We start from the raw sequence: 24,719 nt of genomic DNA, 5'->3' as shown, positions 1-24,719 counted from the left end.
CTGCTACCTCTTCTTCTTCCCATCTTTTCCTGCTTCTACCACTTCTTCCTCTTCTTCCTCTGCTTCATATTCTCCTTACTCTTCTGCTTCTAACACTTCTTCCTCTTCTTCCTCTGCTACCTCTTCTTCTTCCCATCTTTTCCTGCTTTTAACACTTCTTTTCTTCTTCCTCTGCTACCTCCTCTTCTTCTGCTTCTAACATTTCTTCCTCTGCTACCTTTTCTTTTTCTTCTTCTCCTGCTTCTACCACTTCTTCCTCTTCTTCCTCTGCTTCATATTCTCCTTACTCTTCTGCTTCTAACACTTATTTCTCTTCTTCCTCCGCTTCTTCTTCTGCTGTTTCTTCTCCTGCTTCTAGTACTCCTTCCTCTTCTTCCTCTGCTTCATCCTCTCCTTCATCTTCCACTGCAACCTCTTCTTTTTCTTCTCCTGCTTCAAACACTTCTTTCTATTCTTCCTCTGCTTCTTCTTCTGCTGCCTCTTCTCTTGCTTCTAACACTTTTTCCTCTTCTTCCTCTGCTTCTTCTTCTCATTCATCTTCTTCTTCTCCTTCCTCTTTTTCCTCTGCTACCTCTTCTTCTCATCTTCTTATCCTGCTTCTAACACCTCTTCCTCTGCTCTTCTACTTCTTCTTCTTCTTCTTCTTCTTCTTCTCCTCCTGCTTCTAACACTTCTTTCTCTTCTTCCTCTGCATCTTCTGCTGCCTCTTTTGCTATTAATACTTCTTCCTTTGCTACTTCTTCTTCTTCTGCCTCTCCTCTTGCTTCTAACACCTCTTCCTCTGCTTCTTCTTCTCCCTCTTCTTCCTCTGCTTCTCCTTCCTCCTCTTCCTCTGCTGTACATATTGACGTCGTCCCTCTGTCTCTGTCCAGGTAAGAGCGGTGAGGTTTCCTCCTTCACTCTTCAGTCTCTGCTGCCGAACTCCACAGAGAAATATTTCATCTACAACGGCTCTCTGACCTCGCCGCCCTGCAGCGACACCGTGGAGTGGATCATCTTCAAGAACACCGCGCTCATCTCTGACACACAGGTGAGAGAGAGAGAGAGAGAGGGAGGGAGAGAGGGAGAGAGAGAGAGAGAGAGAGGGAGAGAGAGGGAGAGAGAGAGAGGGAGGGGGAGAGAGAGAGAGGGAGGGGGAGAGAGGGAGGGAGAGAGAGAGAGAGAGAGCGGGAGGGGGAGAGGGAGAGAGGGAGAGAGAGAGAGGGAGAGAGAGGGAGAGAGAGAGAGGGAGGGGGAGAGAGGGAGGGAGAGAGAGAGAGAGAGAGAGAGAGAGAGAGGGGGAGAGGGAGAGAGAGGGAGAGAGAGAGAGGGAGGGGGAGAGAGAGAGGGAGAGGGAGGGGGAGAGAGAGAGAGGGAGGGGGAGAGAGAGAGGGAGAGGGAGGGGGAGAGAGAGAGAGGGAGGGGGAGAGAGGGAGGGAGAGAGAGAGAGAGAGGGAGAGAGAGAGAGGGAGGGGGAGAGGGAGAGAGAGAGAGAGAGAGAGGTATCTTAATGCTTTGGCAATATTGTTCTTAACTTTCATGCCAATAAAGCATATTGAATTGAATTGAACTGAATTGAATTGAGAGAGAGAGGTCAAAGGTCTTTTTTTTTACTTTGTAAGTAACATTTTATGTGAAGAATCTATTGATTTAATATGCAGTTTATTTCATTTTATTTTACTTTATTTACCTATTTACCTATTTAATTTATGTTTGAATCTATGCTTTGGCAACATGTGCACATGTATGTCATGCCAATAAAGTTCATTGAATTGAGGCAGAGAGAGAAAGAGAGAGAGAAAGAGGAGGAGGAGTTTGGACAGATTTGGGTTTTTAAAGGTTGATGTAGATATTTTTGGACTGAAGCTGTCAATATTCTGTGTCAGTATTCAATATCTTTAAGTCGCACCATTTTCATGCCAAAATTCAAAGTATTCAGCGTTTTCCTCCAGAGTTTTCTTCTCATCCGGGTGGAAAAGCCTCTGAAACATTCAGAGCATCACGGGACACTGAAACTCTCCACTGAAACCCAGGAAAGCTTTACTCAAACCCCAGCCTGTCTCTCTGCTGCAGTGCATTCTGGTCTCTCTCCTGCTCCTGTGGTGGAGAAACTGGTCTCTCTCCTCTTCTACGATGGATTTCTCCCTGTATGATTGTTGAACGTCTCTCGGTGCAAAATGGCGGCTCTAGAAAGAAGCCCTCGCTCTTTGATTCTGAGGGACTGACACCAAAACCTGACGTTTACCGCTGATGTTTTACATCCTGAAACATTTTCTCATATCAAACTCCACTGTAGCTGCTGGAAATATCTGGAGGTGACGTCACCTCGTCTACGATTGGCCGGTTATCCACCAAGAAGAAAAACACAACTAACTACTGGATGGAGACAGAGATGTTTTTGTAGCAGAGTTTCTGGTCATGTTGGTGCACAAGGGGAACGTAGACTGTATTGAAGTGCATTTCCAAAGATTGGTGTGTGTGTGTGTGCGTGTGGCTGAACGTCACTGTGGGAACCTTTCTGTTGACACATCTTTTGGTTGAGAACTTCATTGTGTGTGTGTGTGTGTGTGTGTGTGTGTGTGTGTGTGTGTGTGTGTGTGTGAGGCCATGTGTTTCATCGTAAAGGCTTTTGTCAGACAACATTTGTTTGATTTAATGACTGCTTGTGTATGGATGTCAATCACAGGCACCCTAAGGGCAGACACACACACACACACACGGCGGCCTGTTGACAGCCTGTTGTCGGCCTCGCCCATCCTTTCAGGTCTGGAATGATAATTCCCTCTTTCAGCTCTTTAAAGGTTATTTTCAGTCAGTTTTCTTTCTTCTCTAAGCTGAAGTCTCAACCTGCCGCTCGCTGAGCTACATACCAATAATAATAATAATAATACATAATGGATTATTATGAGATTAAATCACATGAAACACAGAAGGTTTCTGACTGCATCAGCTGATTGTTTGTTGGTGTTTGTTTTGTTCCTTATTTTTTACAGCGCTTTGTAACTTTAAAAAAGGGCTATACTAATCTATTATTATTATTAGTAGTAGTAGTAGTAATAGTAATAGTAGTAGTATAATTAATATCAACTGTTAAACAACAGGCTTCCCACACTCGCTTGGACTTCCAATTCAACTGAACTTTTCAGTGACTTTTTTGTTTTGTTTGGTGAAATTCAAAGACTCAACATTGTCATGTTTCAAGGCCTGATTTTATTTTTCTCAAATCCACAAACTTTCAAGTATTTTCAAGGCCGGAAGAAACACAACATGATAAAAGAGCAGCCAGAGCTGAGAAGACCGAGGCAGATTCAGATCATTTGACTGTGGCTCCAGGTCTCCAGGTCTTCCAGGTCTCCAGGTCTCCAGGTCTCCAGGTCTTTCTAAACCCTCCTGACGTGTCTCATCTTGTCTGGATTCCAGTCTGTCCCGGCTGCCAGCACTTAATGGTTTAAAGTCACGACTTAAACATCCACAAATGAACTTAATGGACTTAACAACCTGGTTCCACTGCTTTGTGATATTTATTATGTGAGTCAGACGGTTTGTGTTGCGTAACGAGAGGGAAGTGACTCACCTGTGAGTGACGCTCTGCTGTCGCTGTGGAAGAAACTCTAGATACAAAGAAGGTCGCTGCGCACACTTAAAGTCCAACACTCTTCAAGGCAAGGCAAATGTATTTCTATAGCACTTATCAACAGAAACTCCGCTAGTGCATACTCTTGTTCTTGTTTAATTGTTGTTATTGAGTCTATTTCTGCAATAACTGCACTTATGGCTGTGTTTACTCTACTAACGTTACCGCTCGTTGCTTCGGGAGACGCCATTCACGTCATCAACTACGACGCAGTCCCTGATTGGCCCGGTTACGTCATCAACTATGACGCAGTCCCTGATTGGCCCGGTTACATTGTAATTTCAAGAAATCGATGTGGGCGGCTGGAAGTCCAGACTGATCCGTGCGAAACAGAGTGTGAGGTCACGTGATCAGGATGGTCTTACCAGGCTAAATTCAAAGTGCTTTACATAAAAATATTAAAAAAGGACATAAAAACATAAGACAATGTAAAATGCATAAATATGGCATAAAAAGACATTCAAAATAAAATATAAAACAACAACAATATAGAGAGTTTAAAATAGGAATAAAAATAGAATGAGTTGATATAAGTGTTAAAAGGAGTTAATAAAAAATCTCAAACTTTCCTGCATGGATTCCAGGAAAGAATCAGTTCAACCAACATGGAGAGAATCCGCACACCAAGTCCTTCTCACTGAGGCATCCAAAAATATATTATATTTTATTACATGATGCTCATATAGAAAATAAAATGCAAAGTGCTCAGGAGCTGTACAAAACTGTGTCCAACGCTTCGATCACATCTTCCTCTGAGACGCAAATAAGAACGGACTAACCAGAGAGAGGAGAGACATGCAGCTCGTCATGATGAATATGTGTTTGATCCAGTTGTTTCAGGAGGAGAGGGGCTAGAAGGTCGCTGGTTTGAATCCCAGGACCAACAAGTGTTGTCATTTACTTTTTTTGTAAATTTGTGATGATTTCATTGGTTGGAATTGTCATGTTGCCTACTGATACAGCATGAAGTAACCAATGAAAATACACCGTTTCCACTTTCCAGGAAGTAAAAGTAATGGGATTTTCAAGTAAAAAATACAAGGAATTAAAAGTTTGGTCATTGCCTGACTGACTAAATGACTGACTGGCTGATTGATTGATTGATTGATTGATTGATTGATTGGTCAGAGGCTGTGTGTGACTGTTGCTGTGTCTCTGCAGCTGGAGGTGTTCTGTGAGGTGATGACCATGCAGCAGGCGGGATACGTGATGCTGATGGATTATCTGCAGAACAACTACAGAGAGCAGCAGGAGCAGTTCATGGGCCAGGTGTTCTCCTCCTACACCGGCACCGAGGAGCTGCTCACCCCTGGTACCACACACACACGCACACACACACACACACACACACACACAGTCTGCCTGCCTGTTAGAAAGTTACAGAAATCACATCACTGGTTACCTGTTTAGAGTTTAAAGCTAATTTTAAGATTTCACAGATAATTTTAAAGCAGTCAGTCTGACTTCAAGGTAAATCTCAGACCTTTTAACCCCAGATGAGCCAGTGTGCAGCTTCAGATCCTCAGGCTTCACAAAGTCTGGGTTTAAATCTCTGTGTAGCTCTAGTAGTATCTTGGGTTGTGTCTCTTCCTCCATGATAAAACCCCCAAATCAGTGATTCTGTGATCTGTTGCTCCGGTAGAGCAGACTGGAGAATTGTGTTTTTTTCTCTCTCCATTCACTGCCATCGTCTGGAGGAACAGTCTGAAAATCACTTCTAGCGCATAAAGGAACGCCAACAAAGCAGATTCTGACTATATATAAAAAACTAGTCCTGCTGCTGAATTGTGTTTAAGTGAATCTCTTTCTTTATGTTTATTAAACCTTTCAGTTTGAACAAGTGGAACACTGAAATCCGGTCGGAGGAAACTTATGCCGGTGGAACAAAGAAAATAAAACGTTTACCAATAATTGTAAATAGGTGAAAAAAAGTGAGAGACTTTTATGTATTGTCAGAATTTGCTTTGTCAAAGTCCTGTCTCCCACCTTTGTTTGCCTATTTACAATTATTGGTAAACGTATTATTTTCATGATGCTTTTAATTGTTTGTTGAAGCAGCTTGTAAACCCTGTTTTGAAAGAGCGCTATACAAATAAAGATTATTAGTAATATCAACACATCTGGGCTGTAGTTGACCGGCTCCGGACCGCTGGCTGACCCCCTGTGACTGAACTCCAGGCTGGTTGTAAAACTGTACAAATGGATGAAAATGATGGAAAAACTGTCAGGAGGATGAGAATAGGACTCAGTGACCTAAATAGCATCACGGTGACAGAGGAGCACGGGGTCGACTTGGTCACCGATCGATTTCACACCGCACACTGGCTCTATTCGATAATTAGTGATGAAATGTTATTGATCGGTGGGTTTCGGCAGGCCGGTTCTGGTAGGCCAGGCTGGAGATCGATTTGGTGTTTCCAGTCTGAACAGTCTCTCTGTCTGTTCAGGCTGCAGTACAAATTTACCTGAAAAATCATCCTGATTATGAGACTATCAAGTCAAGTCAAGTTTATTTGTATAGCCAGAAATCACAGTTACAGTCTTAAAGGACTTCATAACGCCAAATTATGAAACGATACACGACCCGTCACAATTCAGACAATTTATACTTATAGTAGTAGTGGTGGTAGTACTAGTACTGGTAATGGAAGGAGTAGTAGTAGCAGTAGTAGTAGTGGTGGTGGTGGTAGTAGTAGTAATTGTGGTAGCAGTAGTAATAGTAGGTACTACTAGGTAGGTAGTACCACTAGTAGGTAGTACTAGTGGTAGCAGTAATACTGGTGGTAGTAGTAGCAGTAGTAGTAGTGGTCTTAATAGCAGTACTTCTAGTAGTAGTAGTAGTAGTAGCAGCAGCAGTAGTAGTAGTAGTAGCAGTAGTAGCAGTAATTGTAGTAGTGGTATTAATAGCAGTACTTCTAGTAGTAGTACTTTATCTAGCTCATCTTTTGTTGTCACAGTTTGTGTTTATACTCGGCTCATCCGTGTTCTGCTGCCTCACTCTGCCCTCTAGTGGTGGAGGACGGTCAGCTGCAGACATCAGTGTCTTGACTCTTCATTTAAACCCAACCAGGAATCTGTCAGTCTTACTTAGTGTGTAACCTGAGTAGGGAATAAAAGTTTCTGTCCACTGGTAAAAGTGACGTGTAAATCCATGTATTGGTGTTACTGTCCGTCCAGCAGCCGTCACTCTGAGAGGATCAGTCAGAGTGCAAATCCTCTGAGGTTTAGCACAGATACAGATACAGATACAGGAGGAAATGTGTCGGTGGTTCAGATGGAGTTTCCCTGTCTATTGTCTGGAGGTTTGACTGTTTGTCATTGATCCTCAGCCTGTAATCTGTGTTAATCCTGACTCACAGAGTGTCTCATCTGAATTATCTCTCATAATCTCAACTCTGACCCAGAACCACAGAGTGTCACAAGTTCATATCACCCCCCCCCCCACACACACACACACACACACACACACACACACACATACTCCAACCCCCAACCCCCAGTTGCAAACCCACACTGCAAAAAGTGCCTGTTTTAACAAGTCATTTAAACTAGAATTGAGTGGAAAAAACTATGAATGCGGTGCTATAATGTAATAGTAGTATTGGTACAGTAAATGTTGAATGTGTTTCTGCTCCTCCCTCAGTGTGCAGCTCGGAGCCGGAGAGCGTCCAGGCGCTGCCTCAGAACCTGAGCAGCCTGCTGGTGATGTGGGAGCGCCCGAGAGCCGTGTACGACTCCAGCATCGAGAAATACTCCGTCAGCTACCGGCTGGCCCAGGCAGGAAACCCCCCCGCCGAGTACCTGACCGACGGAGACCAGGATGTGGTGAGGAGGGGGGGGGTAGTAGTAGTAGTAATAGCATTAGTAGTAGTAGTAGTAGTAGTAATAGCATTAGTAGTAGCATTAGTAGTAATAGCATTAGTAGTAGTAGTAATAGCAGTAGTAGTAGTAGTAGCATTAGTAGTAGTAATAGCAGCAGTAGTAGTAGTAGCATTAGTAGTAATAGCATTAGTAGTAGTAGTAATAGCAGTAGTAGTAGTAGTAGTAGTAGCATTAGTAGTAATAGCAGTAGTAGTAGTAGTAATAGCAGTAGTAGTAGTAGTAGCATTAGTAGTAATAGCAGTAGTAGTAGTAGTAGCATTAGTAGTAGTAATAGCAGCAGTAGTAGTAGTAGCATTAGTAGTAATAGCATTAGTAGTAGTAGTAATAGCAGTAGTAGTAGTAGTAGTAGTAGCATTAGTAGTAATAGCAGTAGTAGTAGTAGTAATAGCAGTAGTAGTAGTAGTAGCATTAGTAGTAATAGCAGTAGTAGTAGTAGTAGTAGCATTAGTAGTAATAGCAGTAGTAGTAGTAGTAATAGCAGTAGTAGTAGTAGTAGCATTAGTAGTAATAGCAGTAGTAGTAGTAGTAATAGCAGTAGTAGTAGTAGTAGCATTAGTAGTAATAGCATTAGTAGTAGTAATAGCAGCAGTAGTAGTAGTAGTAGTAGTAGCATTAGTAGTAATAGCAGTAGTAGTAGTAGTAATAGCAGTAGTAGTAGTAGTAGCATTAGTAGTAATAGCAGTAGTAGTAGTAGTAGTAGTAGCATTAGTAGTAATAGCAGTAGCATTAGTAGTAATAGCAGTAGTAGTAGTAGCAGCAGTAGTAGCAGTAGACCTATATATAATTCCTCTCCTCATCCCTGTAGCTGTTGGACCCACAGACAGTATTGTCTGTAGCTGTTGGACCCACAGACAGTATTGTCTGTAGCTGTTGGACCCACAGACAGTATTGTCTGTAGCTGTTGGACCCACAGACAGTATTGTCTGTAGCTGTTGGACCCACAGACAGTCTTGTCTCCAGTCAGCTGTCAGTTGAAGCTCCGCTGCCTCTTGCTGCAACAACGAGTCCAAACTGTTTGTCAGAATATCTCCAGAGAAGCCGTTTGTGTCTCCACAGTCGAGAGGAAACAGACTCAGTTCCTCCGTTACTCAACTTTCACTAATCGGGAAACCACAGAACTATTTTCCTCTGCCGCAGCACAGAGCGCTGTGGGGTGAAAGGCGGTTCCCGGCGGAGTGATCTGGTTCCGGACGGTCGGGTCAGATCGTAAACAGTAGAGTTCGGTAGAAGACGATCCGCCGAGGGGAAACGGTCGGTGCCGCCGCTCTCCGGGCCGCCGAGAGAAATATGTCGGTCGCTCTCCGGATCGTTTTCACAGACTGACAGCTGACTCTGGAGCCAGTATTGTCTGTGGGTCCAAGTACTACAGGGATGAAGAGACTCAATATATAGGAACAAAATCACCAAACTTATCCTTTAACACTATTGTTCTCCCCCCTCCCTCCACCAGGGGGCGATCCTGCAGGACCTGCTGCCCAACACCAGCTACGTTGTCCAGGTGGTGGCGGTCTGCACCAACGGTCTGTACGGACGCGTGAGCGACCAGCTGACGGTCGACATGCCCATCGACGACCCCGGTAAGAGCGGCCGCCGCGCCCGGGACCGAGCTTAGTGTTCGGCAACCGAACCGTACAGATGTTTCTCACTATGCTGCAGTTTGATTTTGTTTTAGTAGGGCTGATCTTTTGCGAACCGGTTCCCCAGCTCCTCCTAGCAGTACGAAGAGTAGAGGAAGAGTTATACAAGTAATGGCAGATAACAAACGCTTCTTAACAGTTTAAGACCTAGATCTGACACCTTTATTTCCCCGGTGGGACAATAAAGATTTGGATTGAATTGATGTAGAAGGAACGAATTCACTGGCTGAAACGACGCTAACCTGGCTGGTGAGATCTGACCGGTATGGAGGCAATAAATCCACTTCTTCTGAGCGTTTTCCTTGGTCAATATGCTTTATCACCAACATTTACTGAACAATCCTGCCTCTTTTCTCTCTAAGAAACATCTCCATCCTCCCACACATCCTCCCTCTGACCCTGAATGATACGAACGTTGTGAATTCAGCTTTTTGTTTCTCTTCCTCTTGGTTTCGTTCTCCACCTCTCGCTCCGCTCCTCTCTGGGATATATATATATTTTTTTGTGAGCATGTTATCACACACATACTGTCGTCTTTTCTATGGTTCTCACTGTTTTACATGCTTCTCTGTGTACTCTATTCAAATGTGCTTTCTCTATATTTCTAAGATGATGAAAGAACATGTTTAGGTTGGGGTCAAGGCTCATTTCCTGTGTCCCATGTCACAAAGAAAGACAAAGCCGCCATCTTTGTTTTTTCTCGCAATGGCAACCCTTCCTCCTGCCTCTCACAGTAAGAGAATGTTTGCATGTGTGCAGCATTTTGTGTAACATGGATTGGAATGGCAATCATGGTAACTTTGTATTTTATGACTGAACTTGATAATAAATAAACTAACTTGCCTTGTTATGAAAACACTTCTGCATCCTATTTCAGTGTCAGCTTGCATGAATGAGCGATATTCTGCAACATTCAGTAGATTTGCGTGACTGAATATTTTGTGATACCTGACATGTTGTGATGCTGCGGCAATCAGCAACGGATGCAACACTCACTTAGCATCGCATCAGTGTGAAATCGAGGATTTAGAGTGAAACGGGCGTAAGTGACCTTTTCTTAATTTTAGAGCTGAGCAAAAACAAAACTTGAAATTATTGCATATATTTTTATTTAAGACATAACACAGGAACTATTTGTACTACTGAGATTTTTTTCCCCTTTATTTTAATTCTGTTTATGGTTGCAAATGTGTTCTTTTGACCATCAGATAGAGCTCAACAGGAGCTTTCCAGTGATATAACACTTCAGCCCAAATGTCACTTGCGCCCCTTTCGCACCAAATCCTCTAAACCATCTCCCCGACCCGGTTCATTAAACTTGTAAAAACTCACCTCATGCTTCACAAACCAGACTGATCTGGTCTCCATGATGTGTCACTTAGCCCCAAACAGGTAAGAGCCACGCTACCATCTGCCCCCAAACTGCCTGTGTGTGCTGTGTGTCAGACCTGCGTCAACATAGTATTTGCAAATACTCTTTATAGTTTGTTTTATCCTTCTTAGCTGCCAGACGGGTGGGGTTTACCACCTAGGACAAAACAGTGAGAGTCAGAGAGCTTAGGCAATCGTAGGAAAGTATTTGAAAGTTAGTCTGCTTTTCTGTGACTGACAGCTAGTCTGGTGCTGCGAGCAGGTTGAAACGGAAAAGGAGAATTAATTGCAAATGCTATATGACCATGGTTTTTTCTCTGTGTGTGAATCACCAGATACATGAGAGTCCAAACGTCCCTGATATATTGCATGCATGTGTGTGTTTGTTGCCGCTCAATCTTGTGTGTAAAACTGCTTCAGGTGGTGTGAACAACCTCTCCCTCTTTTTCACTCTCTCACCTGTCATCTCTCCCCTTCAAATCGACAACAGCAACACATTCATAAAGATTTCATAATCAGGTTCAGGAAGATTTTCCTCAGGTGGATGAAATGTCACAGAACTGAACAGAGATCTGCTCATTTCACCGTTCTGAAACATCCAGAAACACAGACTCAGCATTCGCCTCTCCTCTCCGTACTGTTTTGATCACAATGTTTTCAAATTGTTTTTTCCTTGTCAGATGTCTCTTCTTTTCCGTTGGAATGGGCTTGTCAGTAACCTTGTTACATTTTCAACCTTATGACATTAGGAAAATTCACAAATCTAAACGAAACAAGGCTTAAATTGTTAATTCTATGATTGTTTTTTATCTGTGTTTGATCTGATTCTCAACCAATTTATATTGTGTATCTAATGTTCCAACCTCTGCTTATTTCCAGAAAAAGCACTGGATCCAGATTCAAATGAATATGATGATGAAGTAAGGACACAGTTTCTTTTATTCATAAACCTCACCTCACTGTTCAGCTGGAAAGTTAAATGTATTTCATTGCTGTCTCTAATGCTTTATCTCACCAACAGGGGAACTACGATCCAGATCTGTCCTGGAATGAACCGGTCCAAACCGAGGACTATGACTGGACTCCTATAGACTCACCGAGGACCACAACTGCCGGTTTACCGTTTTTCCCTTTGCCCGGTGTCAGAACCACAACAGAGTCGGGTCATAGGAGAACTGCTGATCCGGTTTCCCCGGTCACACCCAGTCGTTCTGATCGAGTTCAGACCACCTCTAAGGAAAATGCGCACCGCAGTACCGCCAGACCGCCACCGGAGGTCACCCTGTCACCAGGAACCAGAGGAAGCTCAAGTGACTTCAGTGGCAACTTGTCCATTTCCTCCGCTACAACAACCAAGGCTGTGCTTAGTAGCAGTACTCCTGTATACTCAACTGCAAAGACAAATGGTGTCCTTGATAGCAGTTCTGCAATACACTCCACTACAAGAACTAATGGTGGCTTTAGCACCACTACTCCCACTGCAAAGACAAAAGGTGTGCTGGGTAGAAGTACTCCTGTGTCCAGCGCTGCAGCGACCACAGCGGCGCCTCGAACCCGCGACATGAGCAGCACAACATCATCACCCTTCATCCGGGCCAAGACTGACCGAGGCAGCATGGCGCGTCCCGTGAACGAAGCCACCAACAACGGAAGCGAGTCCACTAAAACCGGAGGTCTTCCAGAGAGCGCGTTGGAAACGACCTCTGATCCCTCGCGCCGGCCTACAACTCCCAGCATGCCTCGTGTATCGTCTACCACGACCTCTGCCATATTCAGTGGCATTCTCTTGCAGACGACGCAGCCGGTGTCCAACGGTGAGCGCCCCTCTGTCCTCCCTTCCACCTCCTCCTCCTCCTCCTTCGCCCCCCCTCTGTGTGACACCTCGGACCCTGGCGACCTCCCCAGCTCCGCCCCCCCCGCCTGCCTGCATGCCCCTCCCTCCTCCTCGTCTAGGCCTGTGTTGTCTGTGGCGCCCTCTGCAGGCGACTCCCAGCATGCCGCTACTGCACTTCTGTCTAGCAAAGACCCACTCCTGGCTGGTCCCACCCCCACGCTCCCTGCCTCCACCGCCGCCACCCTGTCTCACCCCCCTCACCCCCCGCACCCCCTGTCTGGTTGGGAGACTGACCCCGTCTCTCCCGGTGTTGGGTTTGATGATAATGATAGTGATGGTGATGTGTTCTCTGGCTCCTCGTCTGCGGTCTCTTCTGGTGACCCCTCGCCCTTTAGCGATACTCCCCCTCTCCAAACAGCGCCGGACCCGTCAGGCGGCACCGCCGAGCCGCCCGACTCCCCCTGGGATCCCTCAGAGCTTTCTAGATCGCTCTCAGTGGTCTCTCTGTCTCTCAGCCCCGCCCTCCAGCCTTCAGTTCTCCTCTCTAGCGACTTCACCCTTTCCGGCGCCACCCCCGGCCTAACCGACTCTCTCTCAGGTGGGTTCGAGGACTCGAGGTACGCGACGGGGAGCGCGATAGACTCTTTTCTCTCCGAGGTCAGCGGTGATGGGTTTCCGTTAGCTAGCGGCGTGGACGCCATGTGCACCTGCTCTCTCGAGCCGTCGGCGTCCTCGTCCTGGTTGCATGCCTCTCCTCATATCCCCCTGCCCTCCTCGGCCTGGGGCACTGCTAGCTTAGAGCTTTACTCTAGTGCGGGCCTCCCTTCGGCCCCCGGTAGTGCCGTAGACGACCTTCTCCATTCTCTGTCTGTGGTGGGTTCTGATGGTCTGTCCGTAGACCAGCCTCTGCTCTCCTATAGCACTATCTCTCCTTCATCGTCCTCTCCACATTCCCGCCTTCTCCCAGCCACCCATAGTGACCTGCCCCTCTCTGTTGCAGCCACAGCGTCCGGTGTCGAGGACCGCTGGTTCTCGGCGTCAGACGGGAACTCTGTCCTCCAAACCTCGGCCCCTTCCTCACCCACAGCCTCTCCCTCCACCCCCACCTCAGAAGGACAGGTGTTAGACAATAGCAGCAGTGCCTCCGGCTCGGCCCAGGAGGGTATAGATCAGGAGTGGGACAGGGTTCCAGCGTCGGCCTCCGGAGAGAGCGTGCTCTCTTATTCGACCGAAGTCACTCCCACCGTTCCCCCGTCGCCGGCCTCGGAGTTCGGCACGACCCCGGACGACTCTGACGAACGCTCCTCTGCGTTCTATTTCGAAAGTGAGAGCGGCAGCGCCATCGCCACAGAGGTAGGAGGCACGGCAACTGCAACCGTATCCGCGGTAACCTCGACTTCGCCCTGGTCGCTGGGCGGGGAGGACGAGAGCGGCTCGGGGCAAGGTGAGAGCTTGTACGACAACGAGACATCCTCTGACTTCAGTATCCCCGAGCGCACAGAAAGAGAGTCGGAGGAGGAGCCAGTCGCAGGTAAACAGCCGTCCGCGTGGGTCCTACATCTATGACAAAATGCCAAGGGATCAGGAAGTGTTTTGGAGATCCAAAAGATGACTAATCCACCATCTGTCTGCGAAAAAACTAAATTTCATTTTGTGTGTGTGTATGAGAGAGTGAGTAAAAGGTTTTGTCTGGAAAAAAATACATGCATTCAAGACAAAACATGTTAAGTTTGGGGATCCTTGGGTTATGTCATGGGTTAAAAGTCATCATCATTATCATCATCATCATCATCATTTGAATGTCTCTTCTGCTCTCTTCTCTGCTTTGTTCCTTAACATTTCAATCCCACTTCTGTTGTATTTATCCAGAAGCATTCGGTGCCAGACACATTCAGATATTTTAGCTATGCTGCATACTTCGTTTACGCCAAATCAGCCCAACATTTCCTACTCTAAAGCCACTTCTTATGTGAATTAAGAAATAAATAGAAATATTCATGTGAACGAATTGGGAGGGTATAGCTACTTCAGACATATGCAGTGCTGTAGGTAATTTTCTGTCTAGAAGATGCATGGTTGATGCATGCCAAGTTTGATATTGATTCATCATCTGAGTCCACTTCCACTTGAGGTCTCCAGCTGTTTCTGTTACATCTTGTACGTATCCGCTGAAGAAAAGCACTGTAGTTAGTCTTTTGTAGTGTTAAAATTCATGGGCTGACACGCAAAATCCTCTACAGCAGTTTCAGAAATTCAGTTTACAACCCAATGTCCTCAACAAGCATAGAGATTCTACTCCTACTATTCTACTCTGATTCTACTCCCAGATGTTAGAAAGGGCCTCAGACAGTGTGATCTGTCGATGCATGGCCACCAGAGAGCAGCAAAACTCTTCTCAGGCTTAAACTGTTCCAGATTCTGTCAGAGGTGCTAAACCTCTCCATCTACACTGCATACAGTCTCCAAGAGGCTTTAAAATCCTCAGTAACCAGGGGCGTGAATTCACTAAACCCCGAGGTACAGCAGTGTCCCTACGTCTAATATCATTTACCATCAAAACCTCCAAACCAGTAAGTTTCTGGGGACAAGTGGCGCAATCGCTTACTCAAGTAATTTAGTATACAGATTGTGTTTCTAACACGTTTTACTGAATACGCAAGATGTTTCGAACCTTCCTACTTGGTTATGCACCAAAGAAAGAATAAATAACTTGCCCACTCAACTCTAAACTCTTGCAGACTCTTGTGCATAAAGATTCAACAAAAGGAGGGAAGTCTGGACTACCAAATTAATTACAAATGTTTATTATAACCAACAGCAGCAGACTGAAACGTGTTTGTTTGTTCTTTGTCTGCTGCTGTGCATTATAATAAACATTTGTAATTCATTTGGTAGTGCGGACTTTCCTCCTTCCCACCAAACAAACAAAAACAAATGATCAGCTTAGTGAGAACATTGGTCCTGATGTGAGTTTTTTAAGATGCGGCTCTACCTTGCCGTACCCAGTTTATGTTTATTCCCATCTCAGTAACCTTCCCTATCCCTCACACTCTGAACTTATCCTTTAGTTTGAAATCTTTTCAAATTGGACTATCAATAGAGCTTTCACGGTGTTTGCCTTTAATTCTCATCAGAGCCACTTTGAGTCACCTTGTTGCTTCAGTCTCTGCACCAAACACAAATAACCTTTTGCATTTTTGAGTAGACACATTCAGTCCAGGCTCTTTCTCTGCCATTATCACTGCCAGTGTGACCAGGTTTTGAGAAGCAGCCAGAGATCTGTTGGATGAATGAACAGGCTTTATGCTGCATTAGAAATACTAGTCAACAGGCCTGACCCAGCCATTCACATTCAACTGAGTCAGTTTGTACAGAAGTGGTAAGTATTGACGAACAGGCTTCCAGTCAAGGTTAATCCATACTAGCGTTTTCCTTACTGTTTTGCAAACGAATAAACGGAAGATTCAGAGCAGCTCAATAAGGTCAGATTCAGCTGTCAGGTTTTCATTGCTGTTATTCAAGGTACACCATCGCAATTATGCTGCTTGTTTGACTTTTGCTCAGCATGGCTTGTGTGCTGCTGCGGTCTGATGAATGTGTTTGGCTTGATCTGTGTTAACTATAATTACAAGCCTTTGTGCCTCTCTGTGTTGTGTGGAGTGGGTTGACAGGTGGTTGGAGTGTGATAGTCCTGTGTTTGTGTTGCAGTAGATGGATGAATGTGAACGGTCATACATGTGTCGGTGTCCTGGGCTACTAATATGATTCATGATTCTTACTGAAGCAGGTACTAACAGCTGAGCAGACTGTAGTTTTAGTTCTACCAACATTTTTCGGAGGCAGAAATAATCTGATTGGTTGAGTTAAACCTCAGTGGGCTGAGACAAAAAGCCAGTTTTTCTGGCTAAGTAATGTTAGATTGAAGCTCAGTTAAAAAGACAAGAGGTAAGAGAGGAGGAAGCTAATATTATGAAGCCTAGCGCTCTGCTGCTAACTGAAATAATGCAATCTACCATACTAAGTTATCTAGGTTAGCTAGTTAGCCTAGCTCCCAAGTTCAAACTAGCCATACTAGTTTGTAGCTATCTAGGTAAGCTAGTTAGCTAGCTGCTGACCTTCCAAGTTCAAACTAACCTATAGCTATGTTGCTAAGCTAGCTAGTTGCTGACCTTCCAACTTTATAATTTTATTCATATTTTGATGAGTTCCTTCTTTGTCATGCAAGTTTGCCATTTAGCTAACTTGCACTCTGAAAAACTGTGGTTCTTCGGCTCCGCCCACTGAGGTTTAATTCAACCAATCAGATTATTTCTGCCTCCAGAGCTTCTCCGCCTTCGAGAAATGTTTGTAGCAGTAAAACTCAAATCTGAAACAGTTGATAGAAATGTGATTCCTTTACGCTTGTTTTTTTGTCTACATGGCAATCTGCCATAGTTTATTCTATCTATCTATCTATCTATCTATCTATCTATCTATCTATCTATCTATCTATCTACCTACCTACCTGTGTGTCTGTCTCTCTCTCCAGATGCCAGTAACAGCAGTCATGAGTCCAGGGTCGGTCTGGTGAGGGAGAGGGAGAGGAAGGCGGTCGTTCCCCTGGCTGTCGTCTCCACCCTGACCTTCCTGGGTCTGGTGGTTCTGATCGGCATCCTGATCTACTGGAGGTAGGACCTGCTCAGCCGGTGGAGAGCCGGCACTGAGACTGCCGGCCGCGGGGTCCAGTCCCTCTGGGCTCATTGTAAGGCTCTGTGGATAAAACTGCACACTGTTTCTTCTTTTGTTATTTTTATTTCTCTTTTGGCATGGACGTTTCAGCTGTAAAAAAAAAAAAAAAAAAGAAGAAACAGATTGCAGGCTCTTTGTTTATTTCAAGATTGTCCATATTAGCTAATGCACCAAAAATTAACAGAATTCTGTTTTTTGAGTGAGGACTCGAATAAAATTGAGATACACAGACACTAGATGGATAGGTTTTCATAGTAAACACAATCATCCATAAACTTAACATAATCTTAATTAAACACAGACATCAGGAAAATAGGAGAAAAAAATCTGAATAAAAAAGAGCAAAATGAAACAAAATGAAAAATAAAGCAAACCAACATTTTACAACAATTTACATCTCTATTTATTTATTGGGGGAACAACAGGTTCCCTCCCCTTAGCCCCCAATGCTGAAAAGTTTTTATTTTTATTATCTATTTTTGTAGTCAGACTTGGGTCAGTTTGTGTTTGCAAACTGATTTTTGCCTTCTGACCTGGACGGGGTTTGACACATCACATGCCAACAGTTTATACAATCACAGAAAAGTATTAAAAAATCTATTTAGTCATCTTACATTGGCATTGTCATGCTGCCAACACTGTCAGGGTCAGGGGTTCAATTCCCTGTGCAGTTCAGTATGTAGAGCAAGGCACTAACCATGTCAGAGTTAGGGGTTCAATTCCCTCTAGACTAAACCTGTATGAAGTCCTGTTCCTGTGAGCTGCTGTGGATAAAAGCCTCCAAACTGCAGATGTTACCGCTCCACCATGTGATTCAGGTCATTACTGTCACTGTTTGGTTCATCGCTCTAAAAAAAGTCTCCATTGTTGAAATGTTTTATGATTTTTGTGCTGTTCTGTCCTTGAGGCTCTCTGTTCTGTTCTGTTCTGTTCTGTTCTGCATATAAAGACTGAATGTAGGAGCAGAATTTTCCCAAAGGCTTTGAAAGAAGAATAAACACCAAAGAGGAAGTGTTGAATCAAAGTAAACATTATAAACAACAAAACACACGGCCTCTCTTTGCTCTGTGCTGTGGGAGAAAACATGCTAGTATCTGATTTTGTCAGATGACCATTCATATCTGTTGTAGGATGTATCTCATATCTGACAACTGTCTCAGGTGAATGACATCAGGTTTACTTGTCATGGCAACGCCGACAAATTCTGATTTGAGCGTTCAAATACAATTCACATGTAGTTCACGTGCCTCGGGATCCGATTTTGTAGCACATGAAGTCCAGATCAGAAGTGAGGAAGAAATGCGACTCTGTGCAGCTTTTTTCTGTTTATACTGATCAGAAAGCATCAGATCTGTTTCACATGGGAGAGAAAAATCTGAATTGGGAAACTCTGAGCTGCAGTGTGAACAGAGTCTGACCCAGCAGGGCCAGATCCACCAGACCACTGATGCCCCCCCTCTGCCCCCCCCCCCCATCAACCAAAATTAGTGTTTACTTGCCAATATGTATTATTTCATAGTTAAAATAAAGATTAAAAAAAATTATAAAATTAAAATAAAATTGCCCCTACAATTACCAACATGCCCCTAAAAAACAGATCAAGGGGCCAAAAAAAGTTAATTTGCACACACACACACACACACACACACACACACACACACACACACACACCACCACCACTCCATCCCATGTCTGAGAGAAGGGGGGGGGGGGGGGGGGGGGTAGTGAAGGGGAGACATTGGCCAGAAGACTCTCATATTTGTCTGGGAAGCTTAATCTCCTTGAACACGAGCCCCATCCTGTTCTTACATTGTGATGTGTGTTTGTGTGTGTGTTTGTGTGTGTGTGTGTGTGTGTCTCAGTCTCAGTCTCTGTCTGGCCTGTCTGAATGAAAGCTTTCAGCTGCTGAGGGAAGTAAAGCTGCTGTATGACACTAACAGAAGTCTGTTTGGGAACAGTGTGAAAGGCACAAACCTCAAAGTGACTTTGTTTTGTAGAGAAGCATCTCTCTCTCTCTCTCTCTCTCTCTCTCTGCCACTCAGACTGTGAAATAACCAACTTCAGAAATCCAATCAGGACTCGCTGTCAGCCGCAGTGTAAACACTTTTCAGAGACTGTACGTTTCTGATCTGCCGTGCGGAGAGGCGACATATTGTTCTTGTTTTCTGCTCTGCCTGTTGTTGTATGTCAGATTGAGCAGTGTTAAGCCGGTAATAATCTGAGGCTGAGGGATTAATCCCGGGCGGAGGATGTACCTCGAGCCGCGGGTCGGGGGATGGAAAAGGAAAAGGACATCCGGCCGATTCTGTCCGACACGAGGAATCGTGTCAGCGGCCTGTAAGGACAAACTACACTAATCTGCTGCTGTGTGTCGCTTCCTCAGAGACACGGTGCTCATTTGGCCTCTCTGCTGTGCTTTTGAGGTCAGACACTCTGAGTCTAGTTTGACTCAAAATTCACAGCATGCCCAGGAAGTTGCTCCTACAATGAGTATTCAGCTAAATGGTTCTTAAATATCTCATGATACAGGTGCTGTGCACTGCAAAAAATCTCTATCTTAACAACTCATTTAGTCTATTATTGAGTCCTAAAATCATAATTTTCTTAAAACAAGTGAAGAAATCTGCCAGTGGTGTTAGATCATTTCATTTGTTTCCAATTCAACTCAAATTGTTTCAAGAATTTAGTAGAATCAAGTGTAATTTTCTTTATACCAGTGCAGTGATCTGCTTTATTATGACTGTTGTTCAGTCTGACTGTTCACACTGACTGTTGTTCACACTCTGGCTGTTGTTCAGTCTGGCTGTTGTTAAGTCTGGCTGTTGTTCAGTCTGGCTGTTGTTCACACTCTGGCTGTTGTTCAGTCTGACTGTTGTTCACACTCTGGCTGTTGTTCAGTCTGGCTGTTGTTCACACTCTGGCTGTTGTTCAGTCTGGCTGTTGTTCACACTCTGGCTGTTGTTCAGTCTGGCTGTTGTTCACACTGGCTGTTGTTCACACTCTGGCTGTTCAGTCTGGCTGTTGTTCACACTCTGGCTGTTGTTCAGTCTGACTGTTGTTCACACTCTGGCTGTTGTTCAGTCTGACTGTTGTTCAGTCTGACTGTTGTTCACACTGACTGTTGTTCACACTCTGGCTGTTGTTCAGTCTGGCTGTTCAGTCTGACTGTTCACACTCTGACTGTTGTTCAGTCTGACTGTTGTTCAGTCTGGCTGTTGTTCAGTCTGACTGTTGTTCACACTCTGGCTGTTGTTCAGTCTGACTGTTGTTCAGTCTGACTGTTCACATTCTGGCTGTTGTTCAGTCTGACTGTTGTTCAGTCTGACTGTTGTTCACACTCTGGCTGTTGTTCAGTCTGGCGGTTGTTCACACTCTGGCTGTTGTTCAGTCTGGCTGTTCACACTCTGACTGTTGTTCAGTCTGACTGTTGTTCAGTCTGACTGTTGTTCACACTCTGGCTGTTGTTCAGTCTGACTGTTGTTCAGTCTGACTGTTGTTCACACTCTGACTGTTGTTCAGTCTGACTGTTGTTCAGTCTGGCTGTTGTTCAGTCTGACTGTTGTTCACACTCTGGCTGTTGTTCAGTCTGACTGTTGTTCAGTCTGACTGTTGTTCACACTCTGGCTGTTGTTCAGTCTGACTGTTGTTCACACTCTGGCTGTTGTTCAGTCTGACTGTTGTTCAGTCTGACTGTTGTTCAGTCTGACTGTTCACACTCTGACTGTTGTTCAGTCTGACTGTTGTTCAGTCTGGCTGTTGTTCAGTCTGACTGTTCACACTCTGGCTGTTGTTCAGTCTGACTGTTGTTCAGTCTGACTGTTGTTCACACTCTGGCTGTTCAGTCTGGCGGTTGTTCACACTCTGGCTGTTGTTCAGTCTGGCTGTTCACACTCTGACTGTTGTTCAGTTTGACTGTTGTTCACACTCTGGCTGTTGTTCAGTCTGACTGTTGTTCAGTCTGACTGTTGTTCACACTCTGGCTGTTGTTCAGTCTGGCTGTTGTTCACACTCGCAGTCTGACTGTTGTTCAGTCTGGCTGTTCAGTCTGACTGTTGTTCAGTCTGGCTGTTCACACTCTGGCTGTTGTTCAGTCTGACTGTTGTTCACACTCTGACTGTTGTTCACATTCTGACTGCTGTTCAGTCTGACTGTTGTTCACACTCTGGCTGTTGTTCAGTCTGACTGTTGTTCAGTCTGACTGTTGTTCACACTCTGGCTGTTGTTCAGTCTGACTGTTGTTCAGTCTGACTGTTGTTCACACTCTGGCTGTTGTTCAGTCTGACTGTTGTTCAGTCTGACTGTTGTTCACACTCTGGCTGTTGTTCAGTCTGACTGTTGTTCAGTCTGGCTGTTGTTCACACTCTGGCTGTTGTTCAGTCTGACTGTTGTTCACACTCTGACTGTTGTTCACATTCTGACTGCTGTTCAGTCTGGCTGTTGTTCACACTCTGGCTGTTGTTCAGTCTGACTGTTGTTCACACTCTGACTGTTGTTCACATTCTGACTGCTGTTCAGTCTGACTGTTGTTCACACTCTGGCTGTTCAGTCTGACTGTTGTTCACATTCGGACTGCTGTTCAATCTGGCTGTTGTTCACACTCTGGCTGTTGTTCAGTCTGGCTGTTGTTCAGTCTGGCTGTTGTTCAGTCTGGCTGTTCAGTCTGGCTGTTGTTCACACTCTGGCTGTTGTTCAGTCTGACTGTTGTTCACACTCTGGCTGTTGTTCAGTCTGACTGTTGTTCACACTCTGGCTGTTCAGTCTGACTGTTGTTCACACTCTGACTATTGTTCACATTCTGGCTGTTGTTCAGTCTGACTGTTGTTCACACTCTGGCTGTTGTTCAGTCTGGCTGTTGTTCAGTCTGACTGTTGTTCACATTCTGACTGTTGTTCACACTGACTGTTCACAGTGACTGTTGTTCAGTCTGACTGTTGTTCACACTCTGACTGTTCACAGTGACTGTTGTTCACACTCTGACTGTTGTTCACATTCTGACTGTTGTTCACACTCTGACTGTTCACAGTGACTGTTGTTCACACTCTGACTGTTCACACTCTGACTGTTCACAGTGACTGTTGTTCAGTCTGACTGTTGTTCACACTCTGACTGTTCACAGTGACTGTTGTTCACACTCTGACTGTTGTTCACATTCTGGCTGTTGTTCACACTCTGACTGTTCACAGTGACTGTTGTTCAGTCTGGCTGTTGTTCACACTCTGACTGTTCACACTGACTGTTGTTCACATTCTGACTGTTGTTCATTCTGACTGTTGTTCACTCTGACTGTTGTTCAGTCTGACTATTCACATTCTGACCTCCTCATTGTGTGGATTGTGCAGGAACAGCGAAAGAATAGTCTCAAAATCAAATAAATAGGAGGAAAGTCACTGAAAGTCAGTGAATGTACACGTGTCACTTTATCCACAAATGCAGATTCATCACTTCACAAGCCAATTTTACATTTGAGGATGCTTATTGTACAAAATACATATGGAAATTGGAAACATACATATTTTGTTTTTCCTACACAAAGTATGAGATATTTGTGCAAAACGGAAAACATGTTTCACAAATACTGTATGTATCCATTTGTACAAATCATTGCACATTTAAATGACAATTTACATGACACAAGTAGAGAGATATTTGTTTGTGGATAGTAAAACACATTGTGATGTGTTTCTTATTTATGGATCATTATAGACACTTTTGTCAATAATACTGAGTCCAGTCTCCATAATTTCACCTTCTGGAAGTCTGATAAATTTTAAAAAGAGAAATTCAGCATTCAGTTCATAAATGGAAATGCATCAAACTCGTAGAGAGTATAATAATAGAGTAATAATAATAACAATAATAATAATAATAATAATAATAATAATAAAGACAGCGTGTTTCATTGGACATGCAAACGCCTCTCTGCCTCCTCCAAAACACGGATCTTTAATCTCAGCGAACGCTTCTTCTGTTTTTGTCCAGAATAATCCTTGATGCCCATTTTTGGCCGAGACAACGCAGGTTCCTCATCCGTTTAAAACCTTGTCGAGGATTAGATGGAACATCTTTTTTCCTGTGTTTCTGGAAGATTACCATGTGTTCTCCAGAATCTGGGCTGCGCCGCATCGCCCAGCAACATCACAACAAAAGCTTTTTCTGCTGCGCAAATCCTGAAGCATTTGCTCACAGTATTGTTTGGTTTGTTAAGATTTTTATTAAGATTTACAAGATGTAGCACAACATCAACACAGATATTTTGATCATTTCTTTACTTGGAGTGATTATTATTATTATTCAGCCAAACCAAACTCTCCCTCTATCCAGTGGTTGTATTTTCTATTCAGGATTCCTACAAAACACTTTTTCCATATTTTAACAGTTTAACTGGATTTGTAGATTTCAGTCAACTTTGCTCGAGTCCCAAGTCAGTCTCAAGTCTTGAGGCTCAACTCTAAATGTAGATTACCAAGTCAAGTCCATGTCATTAATGTCAAGTCTCAAGTCTAAATGTAGAACAGCAAGTCAAGTCAGAACAAATCAAGAGTCCAGTATCAATTTAATATCTTAAAGAAAACTAAATATCTAGGACTTTTCAATGCAATATGGTTTTAATAGGATAAAAACTTGGTAAGAGCATCATGAGTTTGATTTCTATAATCAGTTTCAACTTCAATAAATTCAATCATTCCATACAAATTCAGAAAACAGAATTTAAATTCAGTCGTCTGCTGGAACAAATCTCATCACTTTCAATCTAAGTCATTTACACAAACACAAGATCTCAAGTCAAGACTTTAGAAACCTTTTCAAGTCATCAAAGTACAAGTCAGTCAAGTCCCAAGTCACCAGAACCCAAGTCAAGTCAAGTCTCAAGTCTTCTCTTCATGCATCAAGTCAAGTTATTAAAATTGTGACTCGAGTCCAAGTCATGTGACTCGAGTCCCCACCTCTAACAGTGTCATCATATTTAGCAACACTAAATCATATTTTTTCACACTTTTCCAGACGTTTTGTCCAATTCCCAAACTGACCTGAAAATGATCCAATTCTTCTTCTGTGTTTCCAGACTTTCCAGACTGCAGTCACTCTGTCTTACACTGTCAGTCACAGAGGATGTTTGACTGTTTTATTCAATCACAACCAGACCGTCTGTCCTTTACTGGGTCTTTTTAAGTCTAACTCCAGTTGTAGTTGAAGATGTTTGTGTTTGTTTCGTCTGCAGGAACTGTTTCCAGACCGCTCACTTCTACATCGAAGACAGCACATCGCCCAGAGTGATCGCTGTACCGGCTGCTGCTGCGCTCACATCAGGTAACACACACACACTCACACACACAACCTGTTATGTAAGAGATATTGGACAGTGAGCCGGTCATTACCACAAAATAATCAAGACCCGACACTGTCCATTATCCTGCTGATCACACAGCTACTGACCAAAAATATTCATCATTTGACACCAAATATTGATTTAAAATGGTTTTATTACAAAGTCATAAAGTAATTTACAGACTTCCACCAAAAAGTAGTTTAGCAGAACTGTAACCATAGAAACGCCTTTAGCTAGCATCCATGCTACACAACATTGAATTATGGCCCGGCTCTACTGTTGGCATATCGGTCCCTTTTCTCACGTCTGGGTTGATCAGTGATGTTT

The 24,719-nt window shown here is 44.0% G+C and overlaps 1 protein-coding gene across 5 annotated transcripts in view; it reads left to right on the top strand.

Moving 5' to 3' along the window:
• Positions 1–24,719, top strand: part of ptprz1a (protein tyrosine phosphatase receptor type Z1a) — a 91,243-nt gene that overhangs the window by 51,540 nt on the left and 14,984 nt on the right. For 3 of the 5 annotated variants that reach the window (XM_078282857.1, XM_078282856.1, XM_078282855.1), the window contains exons 7-14: positions 873–1,030; positions 4,775–4,925; positions 7,257–7,438; positions 8,946–9,072; positions 11,383–11,423; positions 11,525–13,868; positions 16,866–17,004; positions 24,285–24,373. In XM_078282857.1, coding sequence (XP_078138983.1) covers positions 873–1,030; positions 4,775–4,925; positions 7,257–7,438; positions 8,946–9,072; positions 11,383–11,423; positions 11,525–13,868; positions 16,866–17,004; positions 24,285–24,373 — 3,231 coding nt within the window. The remainder of the gene's footprint in view (positions 1–872; positions 1,031–4,774; positions 4,926–7,256; positions 7,439–8,945; positions 9,073–11,382; positions 11,424–11,524; positions 13,869–16,865; positions 17,005–24,284; positions 24,374–24,719) is intronic. The other 2 variants (XM_071908975.2, XM_071908973.2) reach the window with 1 other exon arrangement.

The sequence above is a fragment of the Centroberyx gerrardi genome, chromosome 4 (assembly GCF_048128805.1).
Source record: "Centroberyx gerrardi isolate f3 chromosome 4, fCenGer3.hap1.cur.20231027, whole genome shotgun sequence".
NCBI lineage: Eukaryota > Metazoa > Chordata > Actinopteri > Beryciformes > Berycidae > Centroberyx > Centroberyx gerrardi.
Note: the sequence above shows the minus strand (reverse complement) of the source record. Positions and strands in the feature narration are given on the sequence as shown.